A 15,316-nucleotide genomic window follows, 5' to 3' on the forward strand; every position below is an offset into this window, starting at 1 on the left:
GGGTGGCCCAGAATAACTGATATTTTTTTTCGTAACTACGTAGCTACAACTATTGCTACAAATATTGCTTTCCAATCACTCTTTAGTTTATGGTTAAGTTTATTCATGTTTTGGCTATGCACTGTGATGATACACATTATTGCGCAGTTCTTATTTACTTTGCAACAATAATGGATGTGAAACGTCAACTCGTTTTGAATTTGCACAAAAAAGGTTTGCGACAAGTGGATATTTTTCGGCGGCTTCAGACCGACAATATCAATTTGTTATTTATTCATCGCACCATAAAACGATACAAGGAACGCGGAACAGTCAATGTGAAGCGAAAACCAGGCAAAAAAAGATCTGTGCGAACAAAAGATCTGGTGAAAAAGGTACGAGACAAAATTCGTCGAAATAACAAAAGAAGCGCCAGAATCTTGGCTCGTGAGCACAATATCAGTCACACTTCAATGCGACGAGTGTTAAAAGAAGATTTGGGAGTGAAACCATTCAAAAAAACCCGAAAACACGGATTGACAGTCAAAAATAAGCAAGACAGAAAGCGAAAATGCAAATAGCTGCTACGCCGGCAAACAACCTCAAACATTGTTTTTTCAGATGAAAAGTTGTTCCTTTTGCAGCCGAGTCTCAATGTGCAAAATGATCGCGCTTATGCAGCGACAATTGAGGACATTCCTGAAGATGATTTAGTCGTTGAACGATTTCAAAATGTGTCAAGTGTCATGGTTTGGGGCGCCGTCTCGGCCGGTCACAAATTTCCCCTTGTTTTCGTTGACAAAGGCGTTAAAATTAACGCAGCTGTGTATGAAGAAGAAATATTGCGCAAAAACTTTCTGCCACATGCCGAAACTGTGTTTGGTGATAAGCCATGGGAGTTTCAGCAAGATGACACATCGAGCAAATAAAGTGCAACAGTGGTTAAGGGAAAATGTGCCTGGTTTTATTACCAAAGACAAGCACCAAATAGTTCGAATCATGAAAAAAACTCCATTCAAAATTCTGACAAACCAACTTGCTCTGTGTCCAATAACAACGAATCTCAAATAAACATCCAATTTAATGAAGTAACCTGCTCGGAAGACGTGGCTGATGGTGACAAATTAATAGCAGTTTCTGCAGAAGAAACAAGACTCAAATTAAACTTAGTGAATGATCTTTTGCAGCATGATATAAATATTGAAGAAATTTATATTAAAATCGAAAAAATGAAAAAAAGAAAAATTGAACATAAAAAGAAAAAAAATCCAAAATAGATTAAAATTAATAATTTAATCAATTGATTACATGATGGTATTTTTATATCATAAATCAACAAATAAAAACTATTTGTATTTGCAATTGTTTTAAATGGTTTATTTATTTGAATGTGCAATACTTTGTTTTGACTTCGTGGTTACAGCAAATTGGGATTTTGAAGTTTAATATTTAAACTCGATTTTCAATACTCTACAATAAATATGAATTTTTTCACTTGCATGCGTCGCTTAAATATTTTTTTTTCTCACACGATGCTTTTCAGAATATCTCGTGCTTTTTTTTTGAATTCTACATAATTGATCAATGTACAATGTACGGTATACGATTAAATAAGGGTATAGTGTTTTTTTTTTAATTTGTTTGTTTGTTCTTTTCATTAGATGCATTTGTAAAAGGAAAATGCAAGTATTTCCCCTTTTCGACTAGAATCATTGGCAAATTTATGCCATTTCGTTCAAATCGTCAAACATTTGTGAATCAATTCACATTTTATTTTTTATCGATTTTCTTTTCTGACGTATTTTCCAGTTCGGTTTCAGCTTTTGATGTTCCCGGTGAGTCTTTTTCTTCGGCAATCGGCAGTAGCTCAGATTGATTGGGCAATGATAGCGTCAAAGACAATGATGATTGTCCGGTTGATTGTGATGTTTGCAATTTCAAAGAATCGGTATCGCTTGCATCACGAATTGAAAGCGAGTCATTCGATTGAATGCTATCGTTCATTTGTTGATCATGCTTTGAATTTATTCCATCTGACAGAGTGCTGTGTAATTCCTGTTGTGATGAGTAAACAGAGAGAAATGAGTAAATTTGATAATCAAAATAAATATAAAATACATACCCCGCATTGTTTTGTGGTGATATTTTGACGCCAAATATTTCCCGAACTTTTTTGATTGCGTTGTTTTTTCAATCCAATTACCGCATTGGCTGCATGCATATTCAATGAGGTAACGCTTGGCATAGCATTGCTTGTACAACATAACGGTGATATTGAACATTTTGCATCAGCCGCACTACGTGGATGAAGTCGATCCGGCGATAGAGCTCGTCGCAATAATGGTGAACTTGGTTCGGCACTTTTTGGCCGAACAAACGACGATTTTTTACCACCAGATATAGTTGTAATGCTACTTGTATTCGATGTTATATTTGTTGATGTTGAATTTGGCGTATTTGATCCGCTGCTAGTTAAGGAACTATTCAAACTTGTATTGTTCGGTAAGGCACAACCGGGGCTATACGATTGTGTTGTATTTGATGCACCTATTTAAAGGGATGGAAAATGAATGTTTTTTTATCGTGCACAAGAATTTAAAAAAAAAAACTAATTTGATTGGAATGCCACTTACTTGGCCACTTACCCGGTTGATGAACAATGACTGGAAATGCAAGAGGTGACGGTGATCTGGTTGGTGATGCGGGCAATGGTGACGGTGAAGGTGTACGTGCCAATGGCGACAATGGAATGTGACCAACCGATTTTCGACGATTTGTTGAATTATTTGCAACATTTCCGGTCGTAACACCGCTAGCAGCACTAGGTGAATAGCCTGAAAATGTCACATTACAATGTAATTTAATTGAAAAATTCAAATGCAATTCGACTAAAATCGAACATACCATGCAATTTGTGTTTGAGTCCGTGCAGTGTTGAGGGCCGAGATGGATGATGGTACTGATGATGGTATAAATGTGATGATCCGCCCAGAAAACTATAAAATAAATGAATAATTGGAAGATTTGTTTTAAAATGAAAAGCAAAGAAAAAAAAAAAATGAACTTACCCATGAGCAGCGTTAGCAGTTGGTGTATTTGGTGCCGAGCTTGATGGTGATGATGATTGCGAAGAGGATGTTTTTGTTGTGGTGGTGTTCTCTTCACGTGGACCGGAAACATTTTGTGAAAATGATTGGCAGCTTCTGCTCGGCGTAACACTTCCCGGCGATGGTAGTGAGTTTAAATGTTGCATTTCGGCCGATGCACGTTTCGTGCTAATCCGTCGAAATAATGATGTTTTTCGTTTTTTCTCCGTATCTTTGCGTTGTTTCTTTTGTCGACTGACACTTTTTTTAGCCAATTTACTTTGATGAATATCACGCTTTCGACCACCAGGTTGAATACTTGTGTATTCAAGTGGTGTTGTCCGTAATGTGACATGTTCATTGTTGCCATTGGTCAAAAGTAATTGTAATACTTGAGTATGAAATAGACCTTGTACTGGTTCACCATTGATGTGTGTTATCAAATCAGCTTTACGTAATCCGGCTTCAAATGCTGGACTTCGTTCATCGACCGCCGATACCAAATGATGCATTGTATAAAAATCTGTATCACCATAGTACACACGAATTGTATGAACGGTGAAACCAATGCCTCTTGGTTCACGTCTGATTATTATTGGCGGTTTTAGATTCGTAACCAATGGCGACAATTCACGGCATGGCGATGTGTCACGCGATGATGCCGTACTTGAACCACCAGCACCAGCAATTGTACTGTAAATCGGCATATTACCGCCGGATGGCGATTGCATAATATGTTGTTCAATTGATTTCTCCGAATCACCCGTTTCCAATGTATTCGATGCAATCTTGCCAACTCCACCTGATGCATCGTCGGTTGCTGTCAAGAATTAAATTGATAATTATTAAACACGGTATATTTTATTGTTATCGATATTTCCAATGAACAAATTTCATACCCGATGACACGAGCAGAGATAGACCAAGTGCTGATGCACTTTTAATCACTGATCGAGACCGATGTTTGGCACCAGTTGGTAGGCCTGGTACTTGTGGTGTATTTGATGGTGATGATTCGGTATCTTGTCTGTGTAATTTAAAATTTATATATTAGCCTGCACGCAAGGGGATAAAAAAGGAAATAAAATGGAACCACTACTCACCCACTGAATTCATCCTCAATGGAAATGGAAAAACGTGGCAACATATCACGTTGATGAGTATTCTTTCGTTTGCGTTGAATTTGCGGTGATACATCATCGCTATCTGTTTGCGACGAATCCGGGGTGCTAACATTCAATGCATCTACTTTGCTTGTCTTTGCAACCGCTTTCAATTTATTGTTTGGATTTGTCTTATTTGGCGAATCGAGCTTGCGATCCTTTGGAATATCGGCCGCCACTGCTGCTATCACAGACGGATGCTGCAGTGGTGGACGATGCTGTGATGTTGATTGTTGCTGTTTGAAATATTGATGAATAGTTCCACTTTCACTTTCAAATGATGGAATATAATCGGTGTCTGGCGTCGATGGCAATTTCATTGCAGTCGTTCGACATACCTTTTAAATAACAAAAAACAATTGGTATGTGATTATTTTTCCATTAAAAAAACATATTCTGTTTCAAATAGAAAATTGAAAATAAAAAAAAACGATTAAATAAAACTTACATCCAATTTACGGAGTTGTGGCGTTGATATAACCTTTCCAATTGTTGAATTGGCAATGGTTTGATTTGCATTTGCATTTTGGCTTAAATTTGTTGAAATTGGCGATGCCGTTCCACTTCCGCTACTTGTATTTATTGATTCGTCAAGCGATTGTTGTGGCAAATTGATTTGTACCAAACTGGAATTGTGCTTGCGATATTGCGGCGAGTACGATCCAAATGAGCCGATTAAAGGGAAGTCATCGGTATCATCGGTATCTTCACCGCCCATATCATGATTATATCGATCCATTCGTGCTACAAAATAAAAACCCCATTATTTCCATGCAAAAATGAAAAGAAAAAAAAACAAATGCTTACTGTCAAAATAGCTTGTATCATCTTCGCTTGCAAGTTGTGGCACAAATTCAGCTTTTTGTCGTAGCAATGAATTCCAATCGATGGCATTGAAATAGCAATGCTCTTTGACTTCGTGTGCGCCACCAGTACCAAGTCGTTCGCGTGGATTTTGTTGCAAAAGGCTTGTGATGAGATCTTTTGCATCTTCGGCCACTTCCCAATCCTCTTCGCTTGGCCATTCAATGTCATCATTGACCGTATGCGCAAACAGTTCTTCAGGTGTTTCGCCAAAAAATGGCACACATCCAATCAGAAATTCGTATAAAATAATGCCCATTGACCACCAATCGACCGGTTTACCGTATCCTTGTCGCAAAATCACTTCGGGTGCAATGTATTCGGGCGTTCCAAAAACTTGTTTATCGGAAAATTGACGCGTTTCACGATCAATATATCCTTCATATAGCGTTGTGGCCAATGACATCAAACCCATTTTCGACAAACCGAAATCGGTTAGTTTTATGTGTCCCAAGGCCGTAATTAATAAATTATCGGGTTTTAAATCACGATGAACAATACCATAGCTATGCAAATATTCAACAGCTAACACAGTTTCGGCGAAATAAAAACGCGCCATATCTGGCGGTAATGGGCCAATATTTTTTAATAATGTGGCACAATCACCACCCTCAACATATTCCATAACCAAGCATAAATGTTTTTTCGTCTCAAAACTACAGCACATACTAACCACAAATGGATTATCAGCAAAACTTAAAATATCACGTTCAGCAAATACTTGTTCGACTTGATTACGCAAAATTAGATTATTTTTACTGATTTTCTTCATTGCGAATCGTTGACGTGTTTGTTTGTGTTTCACCAAAAATACCGCACCGTATGCACCATTCGAGATAAGTTTTAACTCCTCAAAATCAGTTTCGTTTGGCATTATTGCTGGCGTCGTTGTTGCAGCAATAGCCGATGCTGCTGCTGCTGCTGCCGCCGCCGACGTCGTCGTTGCCGCTGATGATGGTGTTGATGTTTGGTTGGTTTGTTGAGTTTTCGGTGTAACATCCATATTGGTTGTGTTTTGTCCGGCATTGATTTGCTTTTTTGGTGTCGATGATGTGAAGAAATTGTTCGATTTTTCAATTCCGTTCGGTGACGTATTGCCATCATCTGAAATTCCACTAATATTACCAGCGGCTGTTACAGTTGTATCATTCCATCGGCTAAAAACCCAAAATAAAAATGATTTGAATTAATTTATTGATTTAACAAAAAAAGGTTAAAAATAACTCACATGAATGTTGAATCGGATTTTGTATCAGTGGTTGCATTTGATTTATCAGCATCACGTGACGCATCGTCAATACTATATTCCCTATTCACATTCGTGCTAGACTGTTCAAGATTTGAACTATTCGAACCAATTGAACATTCTCGCAGCTCCTGTTGTAATTCAGCGATTGGATCGCGATTTAAACCTAGTTTCTGTATGATATACTGTGGTATATCAGCTTTAATTCCCTGTAATGCGTATCGTGCTTGACCTTCGGCCACTTCAAGCAAATGATAAAATTCTTCGGGATCAAATTCCAAGCATTCAAGCAATCGAGCCGGTCTCGAAATGATTAAAAGCAATTTTTTAATTACACCGGTTAGTTCGGCAGCTGCTTCGGGTGATTTTTCTTTTGTTTCAGCCAATAAACGTTCCAAATTTTCGGACATCTCATAGAAATATCGACTGGTTATTAGTTTTGCATGTGATTTATGTAAACAATCTCGTGCCATTTCGAGTACTTGATGATGTACAAAACGTACAATTGGCTGTGAATCACGAAAATTTCCACTGGCCACATACTTATTTTCGTTTATAAAATGCGTTAGACGCTCTTCCATTTGAAGTGTGGCTTTTGGAAAACGTTCTTTATACAATATATTCATCATTGCGATTTCGTTATCAACCAATGGAGATCGATTTGGACTGGACAAACTACGTGAACGTGGCCGACGATGCATCGGCGAATGACGTCCGCCGCTACTTTCAAAATCTTTTACTGATGTTGGCGTTTCGCCACCATTATTTCCCGACGATACGGAACCAACATCGGATATTGAATGCGGCTGTTGATGACTTTGGTGTTGCTGTGATATTTGATTTTGGTGTTTCAACAGTTTTGACTGATGTTGCTAGAAAATTTATATTCAAATACATGAATTTTAAAAAAATGATGAAATATTTTGAAAAAATTAAAAATGTTTGAAATTACAATTTGATCGATTGGACTGGCGCCAGAAAAATGGTGTGACAAAATCCGGAGCTCATCGTTAGTTGGTTGATTTGGTAATTGATGCAAACGCTCTTGACTTGAGCATTGTGACTGATAAAAGTAAAAAAAAAGTTTTAGAATTATTTAAAGCATGACTCAAGCTAAAAAAAAACAAATGATATTCAAACGTTGTTGTCTTTATCAATTGGACCATGTTTTTGTTAAATTACTTTCCAAATTGTTATAAAAACTATGCTATGAATGTGATACATATTTTTGTTTTGTAATATTTATTACCGATAAATTCGAGCTTCCTGGAGTTGTTCCATATCCGGAAGATGGCAAAGATGCAACAGACCATCGTCTACCATCACCCCGGCAACTCGATATCCTTTTGATGGGCAAAAATGGAAATTGCATATTACTTGCCGGCGAATTGATGCGCGGGCTATCCACCGGACTCGCTGAAATTGGCGAATGTGATCGCGGTGATGTTGTATAGTTGTGATGTCCACCCAACGATAACTACAATCAAAATCAATCGCAATTAATATAAATTAATCTTGGAAAAAATTAGAAAATAATGGTCATATTGCTTACTCGATGTATGGCAACAGCTGCACTTCGTGATGGCAAAGCGGCCGAACCGGTTGCACTGAATCCGCTTGATCTTTTGGTGTTTGACAGTAACATTGATGCAACTGCCGCAGTGGAATGTGATGGTGCCGCGCATGATTCACGCTGAAACAATTAAAAAAAATTTATAATAAATACATAAAATATAATCAATTTAAAAATAACGCCATCAAATGCCGTCGACAGCTTAATTTCATTATGTTTATTTCCATAATTAACGTTATGAAGATTATCAAGATAGAATATAGGTTTATTTTTTCTTCTCAAAATTGATAAGCGTTTGAAATTCATCAAACATGCAACACACACACATTATCTATATGGCATGAAAAAAATAATGGTGTGCATCAAATAGATTTTTGCTTTTCCAGCGCGTGACTTATCACAAATTGAAAGAAACATTCTTTCGAGAGATCAAATTACCATAGCAAATAGCGAAATTGTGTTGCTCAGCTTTGAAATTGCATTAACAAATGTGACTCATCAATTTGACAAAAAAAAATAGATTCGAATAACAATCAGTATTTTCTTATTACATCAAAACAGTAAATAAAATGTGTTCAAAAGAGGATCGATAATAATTTGTTCAGCCAAAACTACCATCTAATCTCTCGGCTGCAAAAAAGATTGAATAAAATATGCTTACCGATGATGGTGACAAAGATGGTGCTGATTTACCAAGTTGTGAATTCCGAACTCGAATCAAATTGGAAATTTCCGTTCGTGATGAACTGCTGCCACTCGATCGAAATAGATGTGAATTTTGATAGGAAATTTTCCGTTGATGTTGAATCGGTGTAACTGAACCACTAAAATCACGGCCAACCGATACAGCTGATGCTGATTTAAATAGACCACCGCTACCACTTGATGCTCCGCCACTTGTGTTCACCAAAAAATGATCTTTGCGAAACGATGGTGGCGTTAATGGCTGAGATATTTGCTGTAAATTAGATTTTTTTTTTCATTCAATTTAATTAGTTCAACATTGAATTCGAATAGCTTTTCCATGGGCCTAAAGTGAATGTCAAGCATTAATGTCAATTAGTGAAAATTGATCGACTTACCTGGTGATGTTGTTTGGGTGATGTGCTTAATTTCAATAAATCACGGTCATATGATGACACCGAAGATGGTTCGTCGAACATTAGTGCACGAGCTGAAAGCATGGACTGTGGCCGACGGTTATTAACCAGTGATGACACTTTGTTCGCCCGATGTATAATTGTTGTTGACGATGACGTCGGCGACGATGTGACAGCCGACGCAGACACATTTGGCTTCTGCATTTATTCATACAATTGAACAAAATAAAATAGAATGAAAATTAACTAATTTATTTGACGAAAAAGATGGAAAGAAGAAGAAAAATTAATTTAAACAAATACAAAACATATGAACCGGTTTTTTTTCTATTTTCAATTGTTATCAAAATTTATCCACATATAGAAAAGTATCGATTAAACTTTTGCAATAATACACAGACAAGGTTTGGCAGACCTTAACATTCACTCGATACCGTCAATTCCATTAGCTTAATTTGATGTAATTGATCGAAAAACGGGCAAAGTTATTGATAAATTTTTTTCATTGGCTTTCATTCATTTTCTTCAAACTGCATGGAAACCATCGAGTTACAATTCATTAATTTCCGTTCAAGTTTTGTTTTTTTTTCTTTTCTCAATTGAATGTTTCCCAAAATATTCTGTTTTGATTTTCATTTATTGATTTTTATCATGATTGTGTTTGTTTTTGAGATTGTATGCACGTCATGTCCTCGAAAATAATTTAATTTCGGGTTATTATCACTATGATGGGTAAAATGCTATTAAAAATGCATGATCAATGGAATGTAAAATTTGGAAACTTCAAAATATATCAATTATTTTAAAACGTTTATTATCATCACTGACGCGGAAATGGCCCCCCCTTCCCCAAATGTTACCGAAACAGGCCAAAAATAGCATTGATTTTTTTTTTGTTCATCGTCTTCGTTGATGTGCATCATATTTTTTCAATATTTACCACATACCACACGGATTTTCGATATAATTTTCAGATTTTAATTCTATGCACTAATTTGAAAAAAGGCGAAGAAATGAATGAAGCCAAAATAAATAAGAACAGATAAAAGTGTCAAACCTGTTGTTGGTTGATGGGTTCATTGCTGGCATCCTTTTGGTTTTTATTGTCTGATGATGGCACCGGTTTGTTGTTCGATTTCTGATAATTCATTTTATGAATTCAAAAAGTTCGTTGGTTCATCAATTGGTGTTTCTTTTGTAGTAAATTTTTTGTGTGTATATCTTCAAAAAAAAATTGGAATTGATAAGAGAGATTTAGGTTGTTGCTAAATTTCTCTTTTGTTGTGAATATGATGTTTCTTCTATTATTATTATTTTTTCTTCGTTTAATTCGGTTGCTTCAGCATTTATTCAGATGCTGGTTGTCGTGGCGCTATCACATTCAGAAAGAATGGCCATTATATGTGTGAGAGAAAAATGTGAGTACATGTCGTATTTAGCACATTGTTCATAAGATTCTCGTTGCCGTGTTATCTCTCTTCGTGAGTATTTGACACAAGTTTCTAAACATGCATATATATTTATTTTGTTTTCATATGGATTTCATTCTCTTTTGTGTTGCATGTTCATCTACACAATTGTTTATTCGAAATTCCGAATATAACTAAAATTCAGCGGATATCCACAATTTTCGTGTTTCACCTGTATCTTTTGGGTTGTAAATTCCAGAATTGCTGCGCCACACCACTGTCATTGATTGTTGTTATTCAATCAAGAAATAAAAAGGGAGAGAGGGAGAAAAAAAAAAGAATATTTCATTGGAGATTTGGTAAACAAATTCAAAAATATTTACAAGGGAAAAACAAAAATAAGCGCAATATATTTTTATTTTATTTATGTCTTTTCAGCCGTCTAATGAAATGCAAATCATTTATTTATGAGAGAATATTTTTGCAAAAATAACGAAAGATAAAAAAAAGGTATTCGTCAATGGGTATTCGTATTCCGTGCTCGTTGTGTGAATCTAATTATACTTCTTGAGAATTTCTTTTGTTGTTTTGCATACGCGCGACCGTTGAATGAATTGTGTAAAGTGAATTCTTCTGATTTGAATTTACACTTGATGTTTTGTACGCGAGCGATTTAATCAAATTTGTATAGACGAGATGTTAATCATTGCCTTAACGTATTTTTCATTTCTCTTCTAAATTTGAAATTGATTTATTTGCTATTTTTCCATTTTGGATTGAATGCACATAAATTGAATGAACTCGCGCATAACTATGGTTTGCATTGAAATACACCAAATGTATGTATATGATTGAGTGAATCCATGTAATTTCCCTTGAATGAGCGTGCAATCCAAATTTGGACGGCCCGATCGATTTAAGATAGTTTTCTGTCACAATTTACGCGAGATTTAATTTGCATATATGTAAATAAAATTCTGTAATTATTGTTATAACACCATCGTCAATTTGTAAACAGTCTCTCTTTCTCTATCTCTCTATCTATCGGCATGCGCTCCGACGGTCAATTTACAAAAAACAGAGCGAGAGAGAGATAAGTTTGTCATTCACATTTGATTGTATAATCGAACAATTAATTCAACAATACGCCGCACAATACGCAAGATATCAAAGTGAGCTTGTACTTTGATTTGTATGCAAAGACACCATTTAGATACGTCGCTATATTGATGATATGAATTTTATCCGAAAATAATAACAATATCATACAAATATAAATAATCATTGTTTGTTTTTGATTTTCTGTTGAAAACAACGACGATTTGATAGAAATTGTGTATTTTTCCAATGTTTTGTCAGCAACGAAGAAACAAATGTCAACACAAATAGTCCAGTCCAATACAATTGATAAGCATTTTCGTCTGAAGCACTATATATATATATTGTTTGCATCGAACAATCCGAACAAAGTCGACATCGAACAAAAATCAAAGTGCTTATTGAATCTATACCTGTCATTAAACATCAACTAAAGTTATACATTTTCTTGTTTCTAATTCACATTTATTTATATATGTGCGTGTGTGTGTGTGGATAATGATTTTATGCCATGGACACGTTTTCCTTCTAATTTGCAATTAGCTGTTCATTTGCACTTTGATTTAGTCGCATGATAATTTTAGTTTTCGAAATAGGCAAAAGCTTGAAATGAAAAAAAAAATTGTCTCGCATAAAATTAATGGGATCGAGCATTTGTTGCATCGAACATGAGCAGCGACAACAACACGATCGGCAATTTGCAAATAAAAAAAAAGAGTTGTAGCGTAGTGAATCAGCCAAACGAATTTGGTGAGATGCAATTTGTGCAAAGAACAATGTCAACTTGATTTTCGAGTCACGAAAAAAGGCCAGAAAATGAAAAGAATATGTGTGTGGAACAGAGGCAGAAAATGACAGAAAGAGAGCGAGCGAGTGAGCGAGCGAGAAAGAGTATGAAAGCAAAGGCAAGAGGGCGAAAACGAATCGTTCGTCCTTGATATTGATTCTTGGCGTTGGTTTTGTGTATTTAAATGTTTGGAAATGTGCTTTCCTTCCTATGCGTTAACTAAATATGTATACATGCATGTGGTTGTGTGACCTTTTTGAAAAATCGCGGCATCCTTCGTTGCGCATTTCCCGCTACTGAGTTTGCGTTTGTGAATAGCATTGCGATATGATTTTGTTGTTGTTTATTTTCAAATTCAATATCAATGTAAGAATGAATCACTAGAAGTATTCGTCGTTGGCCAATGAAAATATCAAGAGCAGCCAGCGAAAATACAAGTTAAATCGATTTACTAAAAAAAAGAGAAGAAATTATCAAATTGCTTTAAAATGCATGTGAGACGAGAGCGCATGAAGTAGAGGCACATTACATCTTGTGGGAGGCCATGTAACCATTTATAGATTTGCATTGTCTACAATACGATATTCAAAAGCAAACACAAAAAAAAATATGAGAGAAACAAAAACTAAAACTAAATCGAATAAATCATATACTGCAAAAACCAATCACTTTCGATGACAATTTTTGTGTGACGTGATAATTGCATTGTGTTGTCGTTTTCTCTCTTGTTTCTTTTTGCATTTACCTATTGCCTTAATTAACTATTGAATATGAATATTGCAAAATCGCTGTACATTATACGGAGCAGTATCGTGTGTTGTATTTCTTTTGTTCGATTGTTCGTTCAACTATGCTAATTCCATCTTTCATTTTTCTACCATTTTTTATTTCGTTCACGAAGCGAGAGATATAATTATATACATATAATTTTGTCTTAGTTGTTTCGGTCGACCCGATTGTCGTTGATCGCTGTGTTTTTTTGCAATTTTATTGCTTGTAATTACGATTAATATATACAAAAATTGAAAATGCATCGGAATAAAAATGTCGTTGGTTTTGTTTATTTTTATTTTCTTTTTTTTTTTCATTTACCGTTTACATACCTTTTGTGGAAATGTTGAGAGCATTGAAACGGTGTGTTGCGAGACACTGCAAGTGGTCAGCAGATAGCACACAATTCACACATTTTATTCACGTTGCCGTTTTTTTCTCTCGTTTCGTTTTATTTTTTGCTTTCTCGTTCTGGCTTTTATCAACTCTAATGCAATTTTACACCTCACACGCCATGATTTATATATATATATATATATATATATATCGGTTTTGTTGAATGTGACTGAATTGCATCTGCTACGTACGTTGTACGTCTTTTTTTCTTCTCTTCTTCTCTCGAAATTATCACAGTTTTTTTTTCTTGTATGTTATTTTTATTTTCTTTTATTTTAAACACTTCGGAGTGTTGACTTTTTCTGTTCTTTCTCTTTTTAAATGAGTGTATATGATTTTTTTTTCTATCGTACACTAGCGACAATGATTTTTCGCGATATATGTATGTATGATTTGGTACGGTGTATTTCAATAGTGTCACCTCATTGCAATCATCGTCTCTTCATCATTTAATAATTCTCATTTTTCACAATCAACAAATAAATTATACAAAACTGTGTCGCATCACATTATGATCGTTTCAATCACAATTCACACCTTTTTTTCTGCTATTTCTCTATCTCCATACAAACATTTGACCAAATGGGTTTTTTGTTGTTGTTGTTTGTAATATATATCTATATTTTTATTTCGTTCGCTCTCTGCACGACTTCAGTAATTACAATGACATTTGTAAGCTACAAAACAATTGTTGTGTATGTGTGTTTGTTATTTTAGTTTTTTTTTTCGTTTGGTTTAGTCCGATGTCAGGCACCCGAAAATTATGTAGCCACTCGCAAAATGATTTTGTTGAATTGTTTTTTTTTGTTGCTCTGAGGTTCGATAAGTCGCAGATGTAATGTTGTTGTTTAACTTTCGTGTAAATTTCAGCTGCAATATAGATTATAATGCACAAACACTCTTTCGCGCACGCAGACACACACGCACATACACATATACACACACTTACTGACAATTGACACTTGTGACTCACTTTTTGTGTCTCTTGATTCTTCTAGTTGCGAGTCTTTGCAAAAAATGTATAAATAAACAATACAAGAAACAGAAGCGAAAAAAATGAAAACAAACAAGCTCCTTTTTTTCACACACTAAATACTTTAACACAACAACAACGAAGATGACGATGACGACGACGACGATAGAGACGACAGTGATGATGTTGATGTTGATAGAGAAATACCAAAGTACTCCGGCCTTGTCATTATTCTTTTTCTCGTCGTGGATTTCCTAGATTTTTTTTAACATTTCAATCCAATGAACCGCAAGCAATTGTGATATTACTGAAAATGTGTGCATTATTTTTTTTCGCCTCTCTCAATTCAATCACACTGTGTTCACTGTCGGAAATTCACTTTTTCACATTTTCCTACGTTCTTTGCTCATTCGTTTGCTATTTCTATGTATGTTTCTCGCCTCTCCTTCTTCTTCTTCTTTTTTGTTCAGTATTTTTTTTACTTTGCTTCTACCTAAAAGGCGCACCACCACACACAGATCATTACACTCTGTAACATATCAATAATACGCTTTATAGATATCATAACAATATATATGTATATAGATATCGTTATTGCATCGATGACCAAAGCTTGAACATGTGCATGTGTAGATGTGCATATGATAGCAAGAGCGAATGAGAGAGAAAGGCATAACAAAACAACAATATTATTGCGTTCAGTATTTCATCGATAGAAAGTCGGAACCGTCACGCACACCAACACCGATGTGTCTCCGATACACACACACAAAATTTCGAACGAGCGCAGCCATTTTTAAATATATTGTCAGTCGATTTTGTTTTTCTTCAATGTTTACATTTGACACAACTGAATTCGCCGTGATCGACA

The 15,316-nt window shown here is 35.4% G+C and overlaps 1 protein-coding gene across 3 annotated transcripts; it reads right to left on the bottom strand.

The window, feature by feature from the left end:
• Window positions 1-1,341: 1,341 nt before the first annotated feature.
• LOC116350588 (microtubule-associated serine/threonine-protein kinase 3) lies at window positions 1,342-14,956 on the bottom strand. Of its 3 annotated transcripts, XM_031782438.1 has the most exons (18): window positions 13,409-14,956; window positions 10,653-10,697; window positions 10,069-10,232; window positions 8,994-9,209; window positions 8,573-8,869; window positions 7,891-8,031; window positions 7,588-7,815; window positions 7,291-7,401; window positions 6,321-7,210; window positions 5,036-6,249; window positions 4,677-4,972; window positions 4,169-4,566; window positions 3,965-4,092; window positions 3,048-3,885; window positions 2,884-2,975; window positions 2,613-2,813; window positions 2,102-2,526; window positions 1,342-2,034 (listed from the first exon to the last, which is right to left on the bottom strand). In XM_031782438.1, the coding sequence occupies exons 3-18, from the start codon at window positions 10,159-10,161 to the stop codon at window positions 1,750-1,752; spliced, it is 5,853 nt and encodes a 1,950-aa protein (XP_031638298.1). In that variant the 5' UTR covers window positions 10,162-10,232; window positions 10,653-10,697; window positions 13,409-14,956; the 3' UTR covers window positions 1,342-1,749. The 3 variants fall into 3 exon arrangements, with proteins under 3 accessions (XP_031638298.1, XP_031638290.1, XP_031638306.1); XM_031782430.1 differs by having other exon boundaries at window positions 10,069-10,697; XM_031782446.1 differs by having other exon boundaries at window positions 2,625-2,813; window positions 10,069-10,697; window positions 13,409-14,955.
• Between the last annotated feature and the right edge of the window lie 360 nt (window positions 14,957-15,316).

Source organism: Contarinia nasturtii, unplaced genomic scaffold (assembly GCF_009176525.2).
Source record: "Contarinia nasturtii isolate CC-2019 unplaced genomic scaffold, AAFC_CNas_1.1 Cnas_scaffold_129, whole genome shotgun sequence".
Lineage (NCBI taxonomy): Eukaryota > Metazoa > Arthropoda > Insecta > Diptera > Cecidomyiidae > Contarinia > Contarinia nasturtii.